The 20,984-nt window shown below is 38.8% G+C and overlaps 1 protein-coding gene across 2 annotated transcripts in view; it reads left to right on the plus strand.

Annotated features, from left to right (window-relative positions):
• Positions 1–7,972: 7,972 nt before the first annotated feature.
• The window catches only part of LOC126607433 (glycine--tRNA ligase, mitochondrial 1-like), a 49,683-nt gene continuing 36,671 nt past the window's right edge, over positions 7,973–20,984 (plus strand). The window contains exons 1-9 of one of the 2 annotated variants that reach the window (XM_050275015.1): positions 7,973–8,391; positions 8,708–9,090; positions 9,219–9,336; positions 9,465–9,659; positions 9,745–9,969; positions 10,256–10,315; positions 10,423–10,503; positions 10,592–10,997; positions 11,848–12,246. In XM_050275015.1, coding sequence (XP_050130972.1) covers positions 8,023–8,391; positions 8,708–9,090; positions 9,219–9,336; positions 9,465–9,659; positions 9,745–9,969; positions 10,256–10,315; positions 10,423–10,503; positions 10,592–10,997; positions 11,848–12,080 — 2,070 coding nt within the window. In that variant the 5' untranslated portion in view covers positions 7,973–8,022 and the 3' untranslated portion in view covers positions 12,081–12,246. Of the gene's footprint in view, positions 8,392–8,707; positions 9,091–9,218; positions 9,337–9,464; positions 9,660–9,744; positions 9,970–10,255; positions 10,316–10,422; positions 10,504–10,591; positions 10,998–11,847; positions 12,247–20,984 lie in introns of those variants that run through there. The other variant, XM_050275016.1, reaches the window with a different exon arrangement.

Genomic DNA, 20,984 nt, shown 5'->3' on the forward strand with positions numbered 1-20,984 from the left:
GATGAGAACGTGGATTTCTTCTCCCACGTTTGATTTTGTGATCTCCCATTTTTGAATTTGAATGGGTTTATATCCAATTCAATTAGTGGTTGTTTTCACAATTTTATCTTGTTATTATGTGAGATAGTTAGACGTATGTGATTGATTATTCTGCTATTTCACTCTGTTTTCAACGACGTGATGATGGTACGTTGAGCAGATTTTATCAAGATTCTCTACTGCTTCAGGTTTTATCAAGAGGATGGTACGTTGATCTATCTTCTTAGTCTTTTAGTAGTTTATGTGAATACATAATTGCTCTAACTTATTACTTCATAAAGAAAAGCTACGTTCTTTGCTACTAAAGCTATGATTGTTTGCCTTTTAATTTGTGGAGAGGTTTTTTATTCGGCAATTTTTTGGGGGACATATTTTTTGAATTTTGAAATTCAAAGACGAAGAAGATATGTACCTCATTAGTTTTCCAAATTGCAAATAAACATGATATGTATCCCATTAGTTTTCATGTTTTGTAGGCACTCTGTTTCTAATTGGAATGGTGTTGGAACATCGTAATCCCTCCTGAAGTTGCCCCTTTTTTTGCTGCTACATAACTGGAAAAAGAAAAAAGAAAAAATGGCAAAAAAGTTGGAGGAAGTCAATATAAACGTACACGAATATGTTCTTCAATGTATCCCACTTACAAAATATGTTCTTCAAGGTATCTTTCAATTTGTTCTTTGATCTTTTTCTTTTGTTGAAAATAAATATAAACGTACCTAGGGATGGGCACGGTTTGGTTTGGTGCGGTTTTGAGTGAAACCGAAACCGAAACCGAAAATTTTTGCGGTTTGGTTCGGTGCGGTTTTGAAGTCAAAACCGAAATGAAACCAAACCGTTTGGTTCTGTTCGGTGCGGTTTCAAACGGTTTCGGTTTGGTTTTAAGAAAAAAGTTTACAATTTGCAATTTAACATATTAATAAGTATTTCCTAGTAGCAATAGGAAAAAGACATTTGTTATGTAAACAATTAGCATGCTGAATGTAGTTGTGATGTTAAAACATGTTTGTGCAACAAAAGGGTATACCATACAAGGTATAACATAAAACAAGTTGAATAACTTTGAATTCATTTAACGTGAGTGAAACTTTCATACTAGAATATGTGATATCATGCTTCAAATGAGTGGACTTCATTAGATCATTGTTCGACTCTTGATAACAAGATTAGTCCACCCTTGTACATATATGTGTGTGTGTGTGTGATGGTATAAAATAACAGTGGTTCTTCAAGTTAACGAACGAAAAAGAGTGATGAATGATGATATTCTTGTGTGGTTGAGTCCGTACTAAGTGTATGGATTCTAACAAACAACAATTAAAACATGAAATCTAATATGAACATTTAATTAAATGTTTATTAATATTTGCGGTACGGTTCGGTTTCGGTGCGGTTTTCAAAAGCCAAAACCGAAACCAAATCGTTTTCTATGTTGCGGTTCGATTTCAAAATCGAAACCATTTCAAAACCGCAAAATCAAACCGTTCGGTGCGGTTCGATTTGGTTCGTGTTTCGGTTTCGGTTTTCGGTTCTAAGTGCCCACCCCTAAACGTACCGATAAATATTTAAACGTACAAAATACGTACCAAGAAGATATATAAGGTAACGTACTAAGTATTTTTTTAAATAAATATAAACATACCAAAATAATATATAAATGTGACGACCCGTCCCTAATTTTTATGTAATTTCTTCTTGAGTATGTGAATTGACATTTATGCCCTTGTTGGCAAGTGGCGTGGACGTGTTTATTTGTTCTTAAATTATGTTTCCCGCTATCATAATTAATTAGTACTCGTTGATACAATCACATGAGCGCGAGTTAGACCCGAATTGGATTTGTAACAAAAAAGTTACGTTACGTTAAAGTACGTAATTGGCGGGTAAAATTGTACACAAGTGCATGTTAATTTACTAGTGTTAGAAACACTATTCTGATAGATTACGTCTGATTTCTCTGTACAAATCCTATCTTTTCTTTTCTTTAAAACTGGACTTGTGCCTTACACCTTACCACCAATTATTTTGCTTCCCTCATTATAGCAATCAATAAGCTTTTCTCCCTATCTATCTCTGTCCAATCATAAATCATTTTTTTCCTTCTCTCTCATTTTCTCTCTATTTCCTCCCCCAAGCTCCCTCACCCCTGTAACCACCATGAACTCACACCAAACCTTGTAGATCGACTCTAAAAACCACACCATCACACTCCTCTCGTCACCACGAACTCAACCGTACCTTCAGATCACGCGTTGGTTGAGTTTTGAGTGGTCAACGCAGAGCAACTGGGAAGCTCCTACTCGGTCGAGTTGGTATCATCATGATCCCGATCGAGTCAAGAGATTTTAGGACGTGGGGAAGCTTCCTTACAACTCCCTGAGGCTCCTAGGACAAGTTTAAAGAAGAAACAACCTCAAAAGCATGCGAGTTCGAGGAGCAAAGTTTTGGCCAAACTTATCGAGCTATTTTCAAGCCAGTTCCCATCCACTTTTGGACTTTAGGAAGGTATAAAGTTGTTCTACTCTTCATAAGCTTCAAATCCATATAAATTTCGTGAAAAATGGTTGAGATATGAGGAAGATATAAAGGTGTGAAAATTTCCTAGAAAACGACGAAGATTTCCAGTTGTTGATGAGAGAAGCATTATAGCGTATTCTTACACCATTCTTGTCGTACAGACTACTTTAGGTAGTTCTGATTTATATGCAGAGTAGCGCCGTATAGGTCATAGTTGGTGACTCTGGTTGGATTGGATATTGAGCTATAGAATTAACCGTACAGGACAGCTGCAGGGTCTCCGGTTGATTCCTTATTTCATCTGTTATCTTGATGCATCCTTATTATGTTTTGAAGCATAGCATGGCATATTTTCCTGAAAAGTGTTAAAGACTTGTGATTTGAGTTATTTGCTGTTATATATGGTTATACATATACTATTTTCTGGGAAAGTATACAGGTTTTACAGCGAGGGGTTAGATGTATTATTAAACGAAATATTTTCGAAAAGCTTTGTTTTACTGACCCATTCAATCTTGTTTTACACCCCTCCAGGTTCTAGTTAGCAGTATTGGTGGCTCACGAGGATTTCCACGGCGTTCTGATAGACTACTTAAATGTAGGACTCACATTCGGGTGTTGTAATTTAGTAATGGTCATACTTGACTGCACCTAGTACTTATGCTCTGAATATGTGTGTTTCACACTTACACTCACTCTAGCATGTTAGTTGGATATTATTGCTAGTAGTTGATTTTTATTCATTCGTATTTCTTTTACCTTTTTGCTTCCGTGTTGCACTTTTGGTTACGTCACGCCCACGTGACTGCCAGCACGCCCTGATTTTAGGGTCGGGGTGTGTCAAGTGGTACATGGATGGTCCTGCTTGGTTAATCCACGATGAACGATCCTTATGGCCATGTATACTTATGAGTGATCATGCTTGGTTAATCAGCGATGGGTGATCACTGCCTAACAATTATGTAGGTGTGACTGTGCTTGGTTAATCCGTGATGGAGGGTCACTACCTACTTGGTTATCTTGACCCTGCTTGGTTAATCCGCGATGGGGGGTCACTAATGGTCATGCTTGGTTAATCTGTGATGGGGGACCATATTATTTATGGATTGTGTTTGGTTAATCTGCGATGGGTGATCCTTATGACCATATATATACTTATGGGTGATCATGCTTAGTTAATCCACGATGGGTGATCACTGCCTAACAGATTCGTGGGAGTGATTCTGCTTGGTTAATTCGCGATGAGGGGTCACCACCTCTATGGTTACTCAGGGGTGGCTCTGCTTGGTTAATCCATTATGGGGGGCCACTTCTTGTTTGGTTATTTATATAGTCTTCGTCCGAATTGCGTCCATCTAGCCCTAGTTTTTTAATGCACATATGAACAATGGTTTTTGGGAATCTTGTGGTTTGAATTAGAAAAAGAGTTGGATGTTTGGGTGACTCATTCAGAGTTTTCAGGGACGTGATTACGATTTCATAAAGCATGATTCTATACTTGATGTTTGTAGATTGTGATCGATAGTCTGTTTTTATTGAATATTACATACTTGTATTATTGTCACTCACCCGAGCCTTGCAGCTTATCTGAGTACCTGATTTGCCCAGTATACCATTCCCATAATGTATGCATTAATTTTACATGTGACAGGTCTGGGTGGATTACGAGAAACCGCTTGATATTTTGGTTTCGTTGAGTGGATCGGAACCCGATGTTGTTAGATTCCTTTGAGTGGTCCAAAATCCTTGCTCTTACTCATTTCCATAAGGTTATCTTAGAATCCTAGTTTCGAGTGAATGAGAATTACCCACAATAGATCTTGTGAATACAAATTAGAATTACCATGTTATTATTCATAATCCAAGTAGGGAATTATATAGAATTCATTGGTTAAATTCGTGAAATGATATGTTATCGCATTGTTTGATTAACGTAATTAAATGCTAAGATTGTGCATCTTTGATTCATGAATTGATTAATTGACGGGATTGTGGAATGACGCTGGATATGATTGTTATTTGTATGATTATTTTAGTTGATCGATGTGGCCAGAAAATAATATTGTGCTTTGTTGATTCTTTAATACGTTACATGTTGTATTGTAATTTTATGTGGAGAAACATGATGATTATGCGATGGATGAAGTGGAAATGTTAATCGTCATGTGGGATTGTTATGTTGGATATCATTGTTATTGTTATGATTAAACTTGTTGATAAATATGGCTAGAGAATATGATTGTGCTTAGTCATTTGTTCTTTGAAGTATTGCATGATATGCGTTGTGGTACATTGTTGGGACATAACGATTTATGTAATGAACATTCGAGTGTAGTGAAATAATGAACTACGAATGGCTTGATCCCTATTTATGGTACGTAGGCAGTCTAACGAGGATGTTAGATGCATCCATACAGTCTACAAAGAATTATTGATAAATTTGGATCTTAAATTGTGTTTTGCCATTTCCCGGAGGCGGGGTATGTTAGAGATACGGGTTTTTGGTGACGTCACGTGTCAATTCTGGACGTATGTCAGGATCGGGGCATGACATTTTTGGTGAGGTTACATATGGATATTATGAGCCATACAATTTGACCATATTCATGTAAGTGTAACTATTGTAGTCAGTTCCTGAATATAAAGCATAATCAAAGTAAATAAAACATTTTCGTTGAAAAAATACCCCCCAATGCAGTCAAATATCAAAATTACCATGGAGCTGGTATTGTCCATACCTTGACCGCTCGTTGGGATTTTACAGTATCTAATCCAGAAATTAACCTGGTTAAAAAACTCACCAAACGACATTATTTATTGACCATAATTGATTTTCATCCCTTAAAACCCTAACCAGAACAAGTGGTTTGGTTTCCGGACCAAATTTGCGTACGCAAATAGTTGGAAAAGAGATAATTAATTCAGAATCATCTATGTAATTGTAGCATGTATTATAGGAATGTAATTTTTAATTAGGGTGAAGTGCCGATTTAGTTCCTAAACTATTACCTCATTGAAAATTAGGTCCACGAATAATATTTTTGGTAAAATAAGTCCCTAAATTCATTACAAATTGCTACTTTTGTCCTTACTATTATATTCAAAGCTATTTTATCCAATTTTTCATCAACTTAAGTCACTTGACATTTTTTAGAGTGTAATATCATCATTTTCTCGCTTATAAGCCCTTAATATTTCATATATGTTGCGAATCGAACGTTTAATTTACTTTCTAAAATTAACTCCATACACTATTTCTTTATAAAAAAAAATTATCAATCTATCATCCAATGTGTATTACATGCAAGTAACTTGACTTAAATTAAAGAAAAATTGAATATAGTAGCTTTGAATTTAATATTAGCAAATATCGGTAATATCGGAAATATCGGTAGTCCGAAAACACGGAAATATCGGGATAATATCGATATCGGTAAAAATTACATGGAAACCGCGGAAATTGTAAGAAAAACTTGGAAATTTTTATTGAAACTTTGCAGGATGTTTATTTAGTCAATTATCTATTAGTTTATCACAAAAAATTGGAAGGAAATGCATTGCATGATGGATTTAACATTATCAAGTTGATTATATAGCAAGCTGGCAAACATGATGGATTTAAATGATGTTTATTTAACTGATTTGAGGTGACCCAACCACACACACACATACACGCCACCACACACGCACACATGTTCTGAATCCAGTGACAGTTACTGGGTTCACCCTTTCAACCTCTGCGAGCTTATCTTTTCTTCTCTCTTCTTCTTTTTTGTTTAAAAAAAATTATAATAATTGTTCTTTTACATTGGTAACTGTAAGGTTTTAATTTCGATTCTCGTTAAAAACAAGTTTGAAGGATATTATTACTAGTCCATTGTGATGCTTAGTCCACTCACCCACTCCCTTAATGCAGATACTACTGTTTTTTTTTATTATTTAAGAAAATTGCTATAACCCCTTTCACAATGAGGGGTACCCAAGAAGAAAAGAGAACCTTTAACACCTTTAAATTTAAAATTTACCAGAAAATGTCTTAAATCCAAATACACTTTCCTCCTAAAAAATTGTTCTCAAAGAAAAAAAGGCATATGGGCATGCGGTTGCATGTGGTGTTGAATTTCTGATTAGATTACACACGCACACAACACACGCACGCACACAACGCACGCACAGAGAGACTCCTCAGTCTCTCTTCTCATTACACACGCACACAACACACGCACACACACAGCAACCCACAGAGAGACTCTTCAGTCTTTCTCGATCCTTCTTCTATCTTCTCTCCCTTCTCCCTTCTCCCACACACAGACACAGAGATCTGTCGATCTCTCTTCTCCCTTCTCCCACACACACGCACAGAGATCTGTCGATCTCTCTTCTCCCTTAGCCTCGTCGGCGCCGTCTCTCTCGAAACTCTCATTTCTCTCTGCACCGAGTCCGAGACCCACATACACACATGCACACCATCGCACCTGTTTCAGGAAGACACCCATCGTCATCATCAACCTCGTCTTTCTCCCTCTCCTTCTCGTCTCTGCAACTCGGCAAACGCAGGAACTCCGACGAGTTTCTTGAATTTCTCCGGTTAGGTAAGCTTCGGTTTACCTCTTTCTGTTCCACATTGAAGCTTATATGTGAAATTTAAGTTCAAAATCGTGTTTTTGCAAGGTTTTTGGGACGAAATCGGCTCGGGTTCGCATAGATCCATCTCCGACGTTCTTCTCCGAGTGCCCAGTTCCAAATCTATCGCGATAATTTCGGAAATATCGCGATATTATCAATATTATCACGAAAACCATTTGGATAGTTATAAAAATATCGAACCCCTTAAAAACAGATAATATCGGTGATATATCGCCGATATTATCAATTTTTTCTTCCTTGATATTAGGGATGTAATTGACAGATTTTTATAATTCAAGGGCTAATTCTTCTGAAATAATAGTTTAGGGACATAATTTTTACTCAAGTGATAATTCAAAGACTAAATTGGCAATTCACTCTTTAATTATAATTTTAAAATGTAATTAGTATAAGATTTAAGCATTCTCTGCAATAATAGCATGTATTATAGGAATGTAATTTTTAATTGTAATTAGTAAAAGATTTTAGAAGAAGATTATCTTCTCTCTTAATATTTCTCTTTTCATTCTTTTCTATTTAATGCTTACTATTCAGTTACGTCAATATTTCATTTTAATTTTTTTTATTGAGAAATAAAAACAAAAAGGAAAATATGAGAAAAGGGGAAAGAAGAGAATGACTAGAAGAAGGAAAGATTAACCTATATATAGTGTAATACTCTCACACATCGCTACAAAGAGTTAAAATTCTATACGATATTCCTCGACCAGAAGACTACCACATTAATAAACAAAGGGTCATTCGTTACGTCATCGACTTTTTTTTATCGCCCCCTCCACTCACCTCCGCTACCTCTTCATCCGCCGCTTCACGACGCAGATGGCCGTTTCGGAAGAGTCGCTCCGCAAGGCCCTAGCCGATAAGCTCTCAGAGATTGAGAGCCAGGGGAAACAAGTGCGGGCTATGAAGGCCGACAAAGCTTCCAAATCGGAAGTTGACGCCGCCGTTGAAGCTCTGAATGCGCTCAAGCTGGAGAAAGCTTCGATCGAGAAGGACCTCCAGGGCACATTGAGCAGCGGCGAAGGGTCAGGTAACAAGGAGGCGTTCCGTCAGGCGGTGTCAAATACTCTTGAACGGCGTCTCTTCTACATCAAGTCTTTCAACATCTACGGTGGCGTTGCGGGGCTGTATGACTACGGCCCGCCCGGTTGCGCCGTCAAGTCGAACGTGCTAGCTTTTTGGCGGCAGGTTCGATTAACTTCGTTACTCTAGTTTTTTTATTTTTTTATTTATTTTTATTTTCAGAAAAATGCTGCGAATCAAGTGGCTGTAATTAATATGTAAATATTAGTATGAACTTGTGCTTTAACAGTGTGATTTCGTCCGTCAAATTATTGAAATTTCAGTAATTAGCTAATAGGATGATATAAATTTGTGTGTAATTTATTTTTCACAAATGGCTTATAGAGAACGGTACCAAGCTTTTCGATTTCTAGAACATGGGGAAGGAATGGATAATCATTGACTTATAACTTATAAGTAATTTGTTTTATTTGATTTGCAGCATTTTGTTCTTGAGGAAAACATGCTGGAAGTTGACTGTCCTTGTGTCACACCCGAGGTGGTTCTGAAGGCATCTGGCCATGTCGAAAAATTCACTGATCTTATGGTGAAGGACGAGAAAACTGGGACTTGCTACCGAGCGGATCACTTGCTGAAGGACTTTTGTAACGATAAGCTTCAAAAGGATATCAACATTACTGCAGAGAAGGCCAAGGAGCTTAAACATATACTAGCGGTGTTGGATGACCTCTCACCTGAAGATCTAGGTGCAAAGATTAAGGAGTTTGGTATTTCTGCCCCCGACACGAAGAATCCTCTATCCGATCCTTATCCTTTCAACCTGATGTTTCAAACTTCAATTGGTCCGTCTGGCTTGATCCCTGGGTGAGCACTCATACACATAAATGACATTTTTTTAGTTTGTTCCGCTAATGTTAGAATCAATATCTATGGAATCATAGGTTTTTATCCTTAATTTTTCTTATTTCATGTGTTTCTTTGTTGTACTGCAGGTATTTGCGTCCAGAAACTGCCCAAGGCATATTTGTGAATTTTAAGGATCTCTATTATTACAATGGCAACAAACTTCCTTTCGCTGCAGCTCAAATTGGGCAAGCGTTTAGAAATGAGGTTATAATCCCTTTCCTATGATTTCAGAATAAGATCATGCCTACTTTTTTCTTACCAATTTAAAAAGGTCCTTCGACTTGAGTTTTCCTATGATAAATACTCAATTCCTAACAAGTTAATGCGCGCAGATATCTCCTCGCCAAGGCCTTCTCAGAGTTCGGGAGTTTACACTGGCAGAGATTGAGCATTTTGTAGACCCCGAAGACAAATCTCACCCGAAGTTCACAGACGTTGCAGAGTTGGAGTTTTTGATGTTCCCTAGGGAGTTACAAATGTCAGGGGAATCTGCAAAGACAATCAGTTTGGGTGAATCAGTTGCTAAGGTTGGGTTCCGGAAAATATTTTTACCTTTTCTTTTTGTTCGTTTTTATTCGCAGTTTGACATTGCTGTAATTTCACTTGATCTAGGGAATTGTCAACAATGAAACTTTGGGCTATTTCATTGGAAGAGTATATCTTTTCCTTACTCGTTTAGGTATTGACAAGAAAAGGTTAAGGTTCCGTCAGCACCTGGCAAATGAAATGGCTCACTATGCTGCTGATTGCTGGGATGCTGAGATTGAGAGTTCCTATGGCTGGATTGAGTGTGTTGGTATAGCTGATAGATCTGCATTTGACTTGCGTGCTCATACGGTAAGGATTTATCAGATATATTTTAAAACTCTAACTGCAGATTACTTTTTGTTAATAATTATGCTTAGATACTATGATTGTAAAAAATGTTGACTGATTTTTGGTTTCTTTGGTAGTGTTTTGCTCTAGTGCATTTTAGTTCTGAATTTTTAGAACTTGTGGTTTTATCTGTGAAACTGTTATACCAACGAGAGAAGCCTTACAACATAAAGTCATGCTAAGGCTTTACCCTACTTTGATATAGAAAGCTATGTGTTTATTGAGTGTTGTTTTTGTTTTATGACAGGAGAAAAGTGGCGAAGCTCTTGTGGCTCATGAAAAATATCCAGAACCAAGAGAAGTAGAGGTAATGTTTTACGCAGATCATGTATTCCATTGTTATTAATAAATTTGATTTCCTGACTTCACCTGTAAGAAGAACAGTATTATTTTTTACTTGTTATGTAATTTCAGGTATTGGTTATAACTCCAGTAAAGAAAGAGATTGGCCTTGCATTCAAAGGGAACCAAAAGAATGTAATTGAAGCATTGGAGGTGAATATAGAATACTCTCTTCTGATTATTCATCTCATAATTCTATTCAATATGTTTTTGTGTTAGTGTATTAAGTTATTCATTTCAGTCCATGAAAGAACAAGAAGCTATGACATTGAAGACTGATTTAGAGTCTAAAGGGGAGGTGGAATTTTATGTCTGCACGCTGGGGAAGAATGTAACCATTAACAAGAGTATGGTAAAAATTTCAAAGGAGAAAAAGAAAGAACACCAGAGAGTATTCACGCCTTCTGTAATTGAACCATCTTTTGGTATCGGCCGAATTATATATTGCCTCTTTGAGCACACGTACTACACGAGGCCTAGCAAGGCTGCAGATCAACAGTTGAATGTTTTTGGTTTCCCCCCACTTGTGGCACCCATCAAGTGCACAGTTTTCCCTCTGGTTCAGAACCATCAGTATGAGGATGTAGCTAAAGAAATTTCCAAGTCATTGACTGCTGCTGGAATCTCGCATAAAATTGACATTACAGGTATGGAAATGTACAATTATCTCTGTTTGTTTCTTGGGCATGTAGGAAGTATAAATGGGTAAGTAGCTAGATGCAGCTTGTGAAGATAGCTGTTGATGTGTTAGCGTAGCCTTATATAAACATGTTTACAAAATTGGAGTAACGCAAGCTTATCCGTTAATGTTGTTTCTTTTTTTCTTGGGAACTTTAACGAAAAGCACCTGGTACTGTTCACTTTAACGAAAAACCACATTTTTACACTAAAAAGTCAATCTTGTTACTATTCACTTTACCCTTTATTTTGTCCTTATCATTAAAACTCAAAGTTTTCAAGCCCTTTTCATTAGTTTTCCTTTTTTTCTTTTCCTCTTTCCGTATTGTTATTTCAAGTATCTTGAATTATCTGCAAATATAAATGTGTAGCTTGTATGATGGAGAGGTGTGGTTATGTAGGTATAGTTGGAGATAAACATGTTAGATGATTACTGTAATGCCAAGTTTAATTATTAGTTTTGGCTTATTTCATTGGATTTTTCTCTGCAAGTATTGGATGTTACGAGTGATGTTGTCGGCTAAATCCACTTGAGGGCCATTTTTGACATCTTAGCAAATGATAGGCTTGCTGTATTGAACTGCAAGAGTGAAATAGGGAATATAAGTTCTATCGCATGTTGATCTATCCATACTTGTGGATCCCGGACATAATAGTTAGTCGTTTTATGGAAGACTGGTAGTAGTGTTTAGTAGTAAGTCACTTAATCTGCACCGACATGATTGTATATGCATAATTTTTGAAGCCTAACCTGTAACTGTTAAAGTAGATTAGCAATTAGTTTTGAGTTAATAACTGTTTGATTGTTTAATCGATCAGGTACCTCAATTGGGAAAAGATACGCTAGAACAGATGAACTGGGTGTACCTTTTGCAATCACGGTTGATTCAACATCATCAGTGACACTGAGAGAGAGGGACAGCAAGGATCAAATCCGTGTCGACGTGAAAGAGGCAGCATATGTGGTGAAGGATGTAGCTGAGGGAGTGAGGAGTTGGGCTGATGTGTGGGAGACTTTCCCCCATCATTCTTCCGCATCTGCGGATGAGTAAATCTCATCGGGTGGGCTTAACACTACAAGGATCTAACTTACATTAGGGTTTTTTTGAGTTGGAATTATTATTACTAATGTACTATACAAGGCCGTAACAACCAACTAACTGGAGAGATGCTTGTTCTTAATTCATGCGTAGCAGATTTCTGTTTCTTGTACCATTTTACCATTGCTTTGAAGGGTAAATCAATTACTCTAATCATTCTTCAATGAGACGCTTGATAGAAATTTAAACGAACGTAAATTAATCATTTCACTCCTTTTTATTTTTTATATTGTCACTCATAATTTTCTTAAAAACTATATTATTCATCTTCTTTTTTTTAACTTTTTTTTAATAATGAAAAACAAACAATTTTTTTTTTCAATAAACAAAGGAAACCAAAAAAGATTAATCAACTTTATAACAAGAAATTGTCAATAAACAATGAGAAAAATATTTTTTGTATGCGTTTGTTTTCCCTACATGTCTTAATTTAATTGTCTTTTGATTTTTTTTAAATTTTTACTTTGAAACTTATAAAAATTATAATTGAAAAAACAAAAAAAAAAAAGAAGAAAAAGCATTTGTGATTTGTTGGTGGCATCGAGACTTGAGAGGGCCAGGAGCGCCCTACTGTGGTAGTGGAAAATAATTATACTTTTGCAACCTGATCGAGTTTGATCTCTACCGATTGTCTTTTTTCCCAACAAGACGATTTAACTCAATAATGCTATAGTTTGTCGAAAAATATACCGGCAAGGCATTATACATAGTAAAGTAACCTCTGTTAAAAAAAGGGGTGTGCTATCCACACCCTATTTTACTTCTCACACATCCCTTGATAAATTTATATATGTTGATCTTCTTCAATTCATCCGATCCGATGGTCGAAAATTAAAAAGGTGTGTAAGAAGTAAAATGGGGTGTGTGGATATCACAAAAAAAAAAAAAGGATTAAACTGACAAAAAAAAAAGGGACTGAGCAATAAATGGGCTCCTCTTTGGATTTATGGGTTTAAATACCAAATACTATGGCTATTGGCCAGCGAAGGATTGGTTTGATCTTCTCGGGATTAGCCTCAATCCTTCGTTGGCTTATCATGAAGCCTAAGAATTTGCCAGAGCCTACGCCGAAGGCACATTTGTTAGGGTTCAACCTCATTCGATACCTCTTTAGAATGGTGAAAGTTTCAGATAGGTTGGTGATGTGTTGGTCAGCATGTTTGCTCTTGACTAGCATATCATCAACGTAAACTTCCATGCTCTTCCTAATCTGTTCGGTGAACATTGAATTGACCAGTCTCTGATAAGTCGCTCCTGCATTCTTTAGGCCGAATGGCATGACTTTATAGCAATATAGTCCCCTATCAGTAGTGAAGGCTGTGTGTTCTTGGTCCGGAGGGTTCATGAGGATTTGGTTGTATCCTGAGTAAGCATCCATGAAGCTCAGGAGTTCACACCCTGTCGTAGAGTTTATAAGTCTGTCTATGAGAGGAAGAGGAAAGCTATCATTCGGGCATCCCTTGTTTAGGTCGGTGTAATCGACACACATTCTCCATAAGACCTTTTGGAGCAAGAGACTTTCCTTGGTCGGATTCTTTTTAACAAGGACAACATTTGCTACCCACGTTGGATAATTGACTTCACGGATGAAAAGTATGCCTTTGAGTTTTTCAACTTCTGCCTTCATTGCCTTGTACAGTTCAGCGTCATAAGATCTTCGCTTCTGTCTCACTGGCTTGGTCTTGGGGTCAATACTTAAGCGATGACAGATGATATCGGGAGAGATGCCTGACATGTCCTCGTATGACTAGGCGAAGACCTCAGTGTTCTCTTGCAAAAAAGAGATCAATGCCAACCGAATGAGTGGTGACAAGGTGGTGCTAATCTTCACCATGCGATCCAGATAATCTTTTGAGATAAAGACCTTCTCCAACTCTTTAACGGATTGTGCTTGCTGGGTGAAAGAGTCATCTCGAGGATCGTCGGGTTGACTGTTGCCACCGTGAAGATCCAAGTTGGCTTCGTCTGGGCTGGTCTTTATGACTTGGTCATGTATAGAAAGGGTTTCCTTGGGCACAGGTAGGTGCTGTTGCTTGACCGAAGTGTTGTAACATGATCGTGCACTAAGTTGATCTCCTCTGATGTAACCATTGCCATAGGGGGTTGGAAATTTCATCAACAACATATGTGTGGATACCATGGCCTTGAGATCATTGATGCCTGTGCATCCCAAGATGACATTGTATGCCGTTGGGCAATCAACCACGAGGAAGTTAGTGGTAATGGTAGTTGTGTAAGGGCCTGTACCAATGGTGAAAGGTAAGTGTATGCTCCCCAAAAGTTGCACGATATCACCGGAGAAGCTTATCAAAGGGGAAATCGAGCGATCGAGCAAGTGTTCAGCTACATTAAGTGCCCTGAAAGCTTCAGCAAACATGATATTGACCGAAGCCCCCGTGTCTACCAGGATTCGTCGTACTTCAAAGGTTGCTATGTGAGCTTCCACGATCAGTGGGTCGTTGTGAGGGTAGATGATACCTCTTTCTTCCTCAGGGTAGAAACATATTGGATCCCAGTTAGGCTTTTGATACTTACCTCCCCTGATGTCTTCCACGTGAAACACTTGGTGGCTAGACCTTAAAGCTCGTTCACTATTTTTCATGGCCTTGTTGGAAGATTTAGATATGGGTGTGCCACCACTTATGGAATATATCACATTCACTTGGCGTTGGTTACGGTTACCCATTGGAAGGTGAAAAAGGAATTGATCAATTTTTCCTTCACGTGCCAAAGCTTCAACATGATCACGAAAGGTGATACAGTTCTCGCCGTCATGGCCGTTATGCTCGTGGTAGCAGTAAAACGTGCCCATGTTCTTCGTGGGCTTTTAATCCGGGTGCCTTGACTTTGGCTTCGGTATTAGGTGTCCTATGCTGGGGTAAATGGCCACGCATGTGGTGTTCAAAGGTGTGTATGCCTCATACCTTAGGGTAGGGCATATTCCGACACGTGCTTGACCTGCCTGGGGTCGGGGATTATCGTGGCGATACCCTTGGTTATCGCGATAGTGTCTTTACTCCTTTTACTAAAATGAGACTTGTGAGGATGAAAATATTTCCTTTTGCCCTAAGATTTATATGTCTGTTGACTTGGCAAAGTATTAAGTAAGGTAGAAGGAGGCACTGCTGCCGTTTGGAAGGTTGAGGTCTTCTCATTTGGATGGGTCTGGTTTCCACTCCCCACTTGCTGACAGGGGATGGTTTTTAGGGGTTTCTCTTGGTATGTCCTTGCTTCGGCGGAGGCATGGTTATAAGCCTGCACCATCACCTTAGAGTAAGTATTCCAAGTGTTGGCATTGATCATGTACTTAAATAAACAGTCACGTAGGCCTGCCGTGAAGGCTTTAAGGGCAGTCTTGTTGTCTGCCTCTGCACAACGGGAATACTCATGGCTGAAACGGCCAGCATACATACTTAATGACTTGTCTAGCTTCTGGCGAATAGTGTACAAGTCATCCGCAGAGTGTAAGCGATTGGTCTGGAAAATTTGTTGAGAAACAAACCGTTTCCTCAATTCCTCAAATGAGTCTACCGTCTCAGGTGGAAGACGACAATACCAGTTTAGAGCTCCGCTAGAAAGAATGGAGGGGAAGAGAAGACATCGCTCTTCGTCGGTGTGCATCCGGTATGCCATGGTGGACTCAAAGAGGTTAAGGTGTTCAATCGGGTCCTCTTTTCTAGTATAGAGTTGCAAGCTAAGCTTCTGTTTTGTCTTTGCTTGGAGGGGGTGTCGATGATCCTCCTTGTAAGAGGGCCAGACCTAGGTTGGTTCCAATCAGGTATCTCAGCTTGTCGTTCGGCCTTCAACTTGTTTACTTTCTTAACGAGCTGTAGGACAAGAGGGTCCTGAGTGGAGTCATGTACCACTGGAGCTTTCTTTCGTAAATCTTCATCTCCTCTTGAAAGTAGGAAGGTTTGATCAAGAGCATGTGATTTTTCCCTGGAATCGCCGTATTGACTTCCAAGGTATGTCTGTTAGAACATCTCTGAGCCCCCTATACCTTCGTGTTTCTCTAGGACTTGTCGCCCTTTCCCTAAATTGTAGCTGGCTTGGGACATGGGAGGGGACCGAGTCTTTCAGAGACCCTTGGGTCATTGATTTTCGAGCTTACATGGATTGGATTGTCTCGACGTTGCTTTAGGAAATCTCGACAGTCGTGAAAGACGACTTTCGATCATTCCATTCCTTATGTAAGGATGTGCCTTCCCTCACTCCTTCTGCTTCGGGTCGAAGCAGCTGGGTTGAGATAAGTCTCATGTTGGTCGCCAATTCGATGAGTAGCTCGCTCCTCAACAGGAATACCCATGTTGAGGGCAAATGACCCTCCGTGTTGGGGGGCACCCAGTTGATGGTTGACTTCCATAGGGGTGATGAACTCGTATGTTTTAATATATCGAGCCTCATGGAGCATCTCGAAGACCTTCTTATACTACTCTTGGAGGATCTCATTCTTCATCGCTATCTTGTTGTTCTGAGCCTCCAGCTCATCGACTTTAGCCTGAAGAGCAAACTTCTTTTGTTGTTTCGCACCAGGTGTAAGAGGGGTGTCATTTTGTGTGCTGTGGCTTCCTTCGCTCCCCATGTTGGAAATGGATGCCTGGTCAAAATCAAGGTTCTAAAAATCGCTAGGCGCTAGTCGGGCGGCGGGCTGGGGCCTAGGCGGGAGCCTAGGCGGACTAGGCGGATTTAAGTAAATCTATCATATTTAAGGTAAATAAGTGTCTGCTTCTACTTGAAATATATATTATTTCATCATAAACTACAAAATAGAATGCATATATATCATGAAGTATTGGAACATAATAAAAACATGTGAAATAAGGATATAATGTTTGTTCATTCAAGTATGCAACAAGTCTCTTACAATTTATTGGAAAAAAAACAAAATGCAAAATGAAAGTTATGTATTTTCTGTCTAAGTGAGTTGCAACCTAGGCGGGTCTAGGCGGGTGCCTAGGCGGGCTAGGCGGGTGCCTAGGCGGTCTAGGTGGTAGGCTGGGGCCTAGGCATTAATCGGGGCGGTGGGCTGCGGCCTAACGCCTAGGCGGGGCCTAGGCGGCGCTAGGCGGCGCTAGGCGGGGATTTTTAGAACAGTGGTTAAAATAGAGTTTATGAATGGTGGAAACCAGCTTAACAAAGCTCAAGAGAGTGGGAATAAGTGTCGTTCCCACAGACGGCGCCAAATGTTGATGCACAAAATCAGTGAGGACTTTGGTACAACAGAAAGTGTTAAGTTTGTGACCTTTGCTAGATTGCTCCGGTCACTAGTGTGGATAAGTATGTAAATGGATAGAGACAGGGAAGCAAACACAAGATGTACGTGGTTCACCCAGATTGGCTACGTCCACGAAGTAGAGGAGTTCTCATTAATTGTGAAGGGTTTACACAAGTACATAGGTTTAAGCTCTCATTTTATGAGGACTAGTAAATGATTTAGTACAAATGGAAAATTAGGAAATATTGTAGGAGAACGATCTCCTTTTATAGAAGAGAGTTTCTAGCTTTGTTCTGACATTGACACGTGTCGTGTTGTGATTGGCTTTCGATGTTGACATGTGTCGCACTATGATTGGCTTCTGATGTCGACACGTGTCGCGCTATGATTGGCCTCCTGGTTGGAGGGAAACTCTTCTGGGTCTTTGACGGTATAACGTTGACCGGTGCTTGGTAGTTTCGGGATTGGTCAAGTATGATACAAACAGGTTCTAACTAAATCGATTAAGTTAAGAGTTCATGCTTCTGCTTATGTTTAAAAATTTTAAATTTAAATTTGGTAAGTTCTCTATTACAATATTGTGATATTATTTTGAGTTGATGGAAATTAACCTTATGGATACTAGTTTCCTGGGAAAGCCATTGTATATGATTTCATACTTTTAAAATTTGGATTTGGATTTGGATACCATGGCACTAACATGTCGTATGCAGGCACACAAGTTCATATCTTAGTTGAATGGATGAATTAATTCTACAGAAATTTCGAAGGTTTAGAAAACTTTTCAAGTCCCAAATCTTGTGATCGTAAGGAGCTTGAGCTATATGTACATATAATATCTTGTTCACATGTTAAGTTTTCTGGACCATATGCCTAGAATTGGGGTTGTGAGGATTTTCTTCATTCACTTTTGATTGTCGTTTGTATCTATCCCGCTGCATAATTTTGAGTAATAGATTAATAAATCTAACTTTTCCTTCATTTGATATATGTAATTAGATTTTAGTTCATGTCTACATTTGTCCTTTGTGTTTACTGATTTTCATCTTCAAACATAAAATTAGATTACTTGAGACCCAATTGATTTTGAGAAATTCCTCACATAAACACATTAATGTCGTGGCCATTTTGGTTTCACTTTTGAATTGTTTTCTTATCTTAGAAGTGATTTTGATATATCACAATGGACATGCTAAAGGTTGTTCTAAAAACAAGACTATACTGTTCTATTTTTGTTTTTGATCTTGATAGACTTCCATAACTCCAAATATTATGAAATTTTGTCATGTTGGAATATTGAATGAATTATAGACGATGTGTTGTGGTCTATATTTATCTGACAAAGGGAGAGGGGCCGGCGGCACAGGAGAGAGGGAAGAGAGATGTGTGTTTGTAGAATTGTAGGGGAATGTGTGTTGTTATCCCTCCTACATTGTGCCTTTATTTATTGTAGTAAAGGGAGATAAGATATTCATTCTTCTCCTAGTAATACAAGTTGTAATAGGAAAGGATAACTACAATCAAATCTAATCTAATTTAGGATTTACACAATCATACTTAAACTAGGAATGTTCACAACACTCCCCCTTGATTGTGTAAATACTCAAGGTAAATTCAGCATCATGCAGAAGTTGAGGAAGTCGACTCGTCAACACTGATTCCAAGGAACAACGCTTATTCTCAATAAGGTAGGAACTTGCATAAGTAGTAAGTCTCATTAAAAAACCCTAAGGCTATGGCAAAAACCCAAGTAGGGACAAAATCCATAGTCTAAGGAAAAATGTATGAGAAATGCAAAGTCAAAAGAAACGTCTACAGGACGTCATCAGGGATATGACCAGCCTAAGGTGGGTGCCTCGTTAAAACCTAGTTAGGTAGCAAAAACCCATTGGGAAAATACTCCTAATCGTAGGGAAAAAGAGTACATTAGATCAAGCAAGTATCTACAGGATACTCCCCCTGAGTTTGACATAATTCCAAAGGGAAATAGCAAAGTTACAACTCAAAAAGTTTACGCATACCAATTCCATGAACAAGAGAGGTCGGCCAGATTGTCTTGTGAACGGATTTGCATGACTTCAATCTTCTGATGCTCTTGTTGTTGATGTGTAAAGAAAAACTTTGGCGTAATGTGCTTGGTGTTGTTTCCTTTGATGTAACCCTTCTTGAGCTGTTCAATGCAAACTGTGTTGTCCTAAAAAATCATCGTCGGGGCATTAACGGCGGGATGAAGATCGCATGAGCTTTGAATATGGCCTATTACTGCTCTCAACCAAAAGCATTCCCGAGTTGCTTCATGTAAGGTGAGAATTTCAGCATGGTTAGACGAAGTGGCAACTAAGGTCTGTTTAGTTGACCTCTAAGAGATTGCGGTGCCTCCAATGGTAAAGACATAACCCGTTTGAGAACGCGCCTTGTGCGGATCATATAAGTATCCAGCGTCGGCATAACCAACAAGGCGAGAATCAACCCATTGAGCATAGGGTGTGGCATCACTCGAGGATTCGTAGGGATATAACAAGCCAAAATCCGTAGTACCCTTAAGGTAACGGAAGATGTCTTTCACGCCAGTCCAGTGTCTGCGTGTTGGTGCATTACTGTATCTTGCCAAAAGATTAACAGCGAAGGAGATGTCGGATTTAGTGCATTGAGCTAAGTACAATAAAGCGCCTATCGCACTTAGATAAGGAACTTCAGGCTCCAAAATCTCTTCATCATCCTTCTTCAGACGGAAGGGATCTCGTTTTGCATCTAGCGTACGAACGACCATAGGAGTACTTGAAGACTTCGCTTTATCCTCATTAAAACGGCGCAACACCTTCTGGGTGTAGTTCGATTGATGTACTAGGATTCCATCCAAACAATGCTCTATCTCGAGACCGAGACAATATTGAGTCTTACCTAGATTTTTCATCTCAAATTCTGACTTCAGGTACGAAGCAGTTCTCGCGAGCTCTTCAGGAGTTCCGATGAAATTCATGTCATCGACATATACTGCAACAATTGCAAATCTGGAATGTGATTTCTTAATGAACACACAAGGGCATAGTTCGTTGTTCACATATCCCTGACTAGTTAAATACTCAGTCAGACGGTTATACCACATTATTTCGGATTATTTCAAACCGTAGAGTGAACACCTCAGCCGAATTGAGAGCGTGTTCCGGGGTTTGGAAATATTTGAACCAGTCAATGTAAGTCCTTCTGGAACTTTCATATAAATTTCCGTATCAAGATCCCTATAGAGATACGCGGTTATTACGTCCATCAGCTGCATATCCAGTTTTTCGGAAACTACCAAACTGATAAGGTAACGAAAAGTAATCACATCCATAAGGGTGAGTAAATTTCGTCATAGTTAATCCCAGGGCATTGCGAGAAACCTTGTGCTACAAGACAAGCTTTGTAACGCACAATCTCGTTCTTCTCATTACGCTTCCGAACGAAAACCCACTTGTAGCCAATGGGCTTCACATGTGGATGAGTAGGAACTACAGGTCAAAGCACCTTACGTTTCGCAAGTGAACCGAGTTCGACTTGGATTGCTTGTTTCCAGTTTAACCAATCAACTCTACGTTGACATTCATCAACAGAACACGGTTCAATGTCATCGCTCAACATGATCTCAGTAGCTACTGCTA

This window comes from Malus sylvestris, chromosome 16, assembly GCF_916048215.2.
Source record: "Malus sylvestris chromosome 16, drMalSylv7.2, whole genome shotgun sequence".
NCBI lineage: Eukaryota > Viridiplantae > Streptophyta > Magnoliopsida > Rosales > Rosaceae > Malus > Malus sylvestris.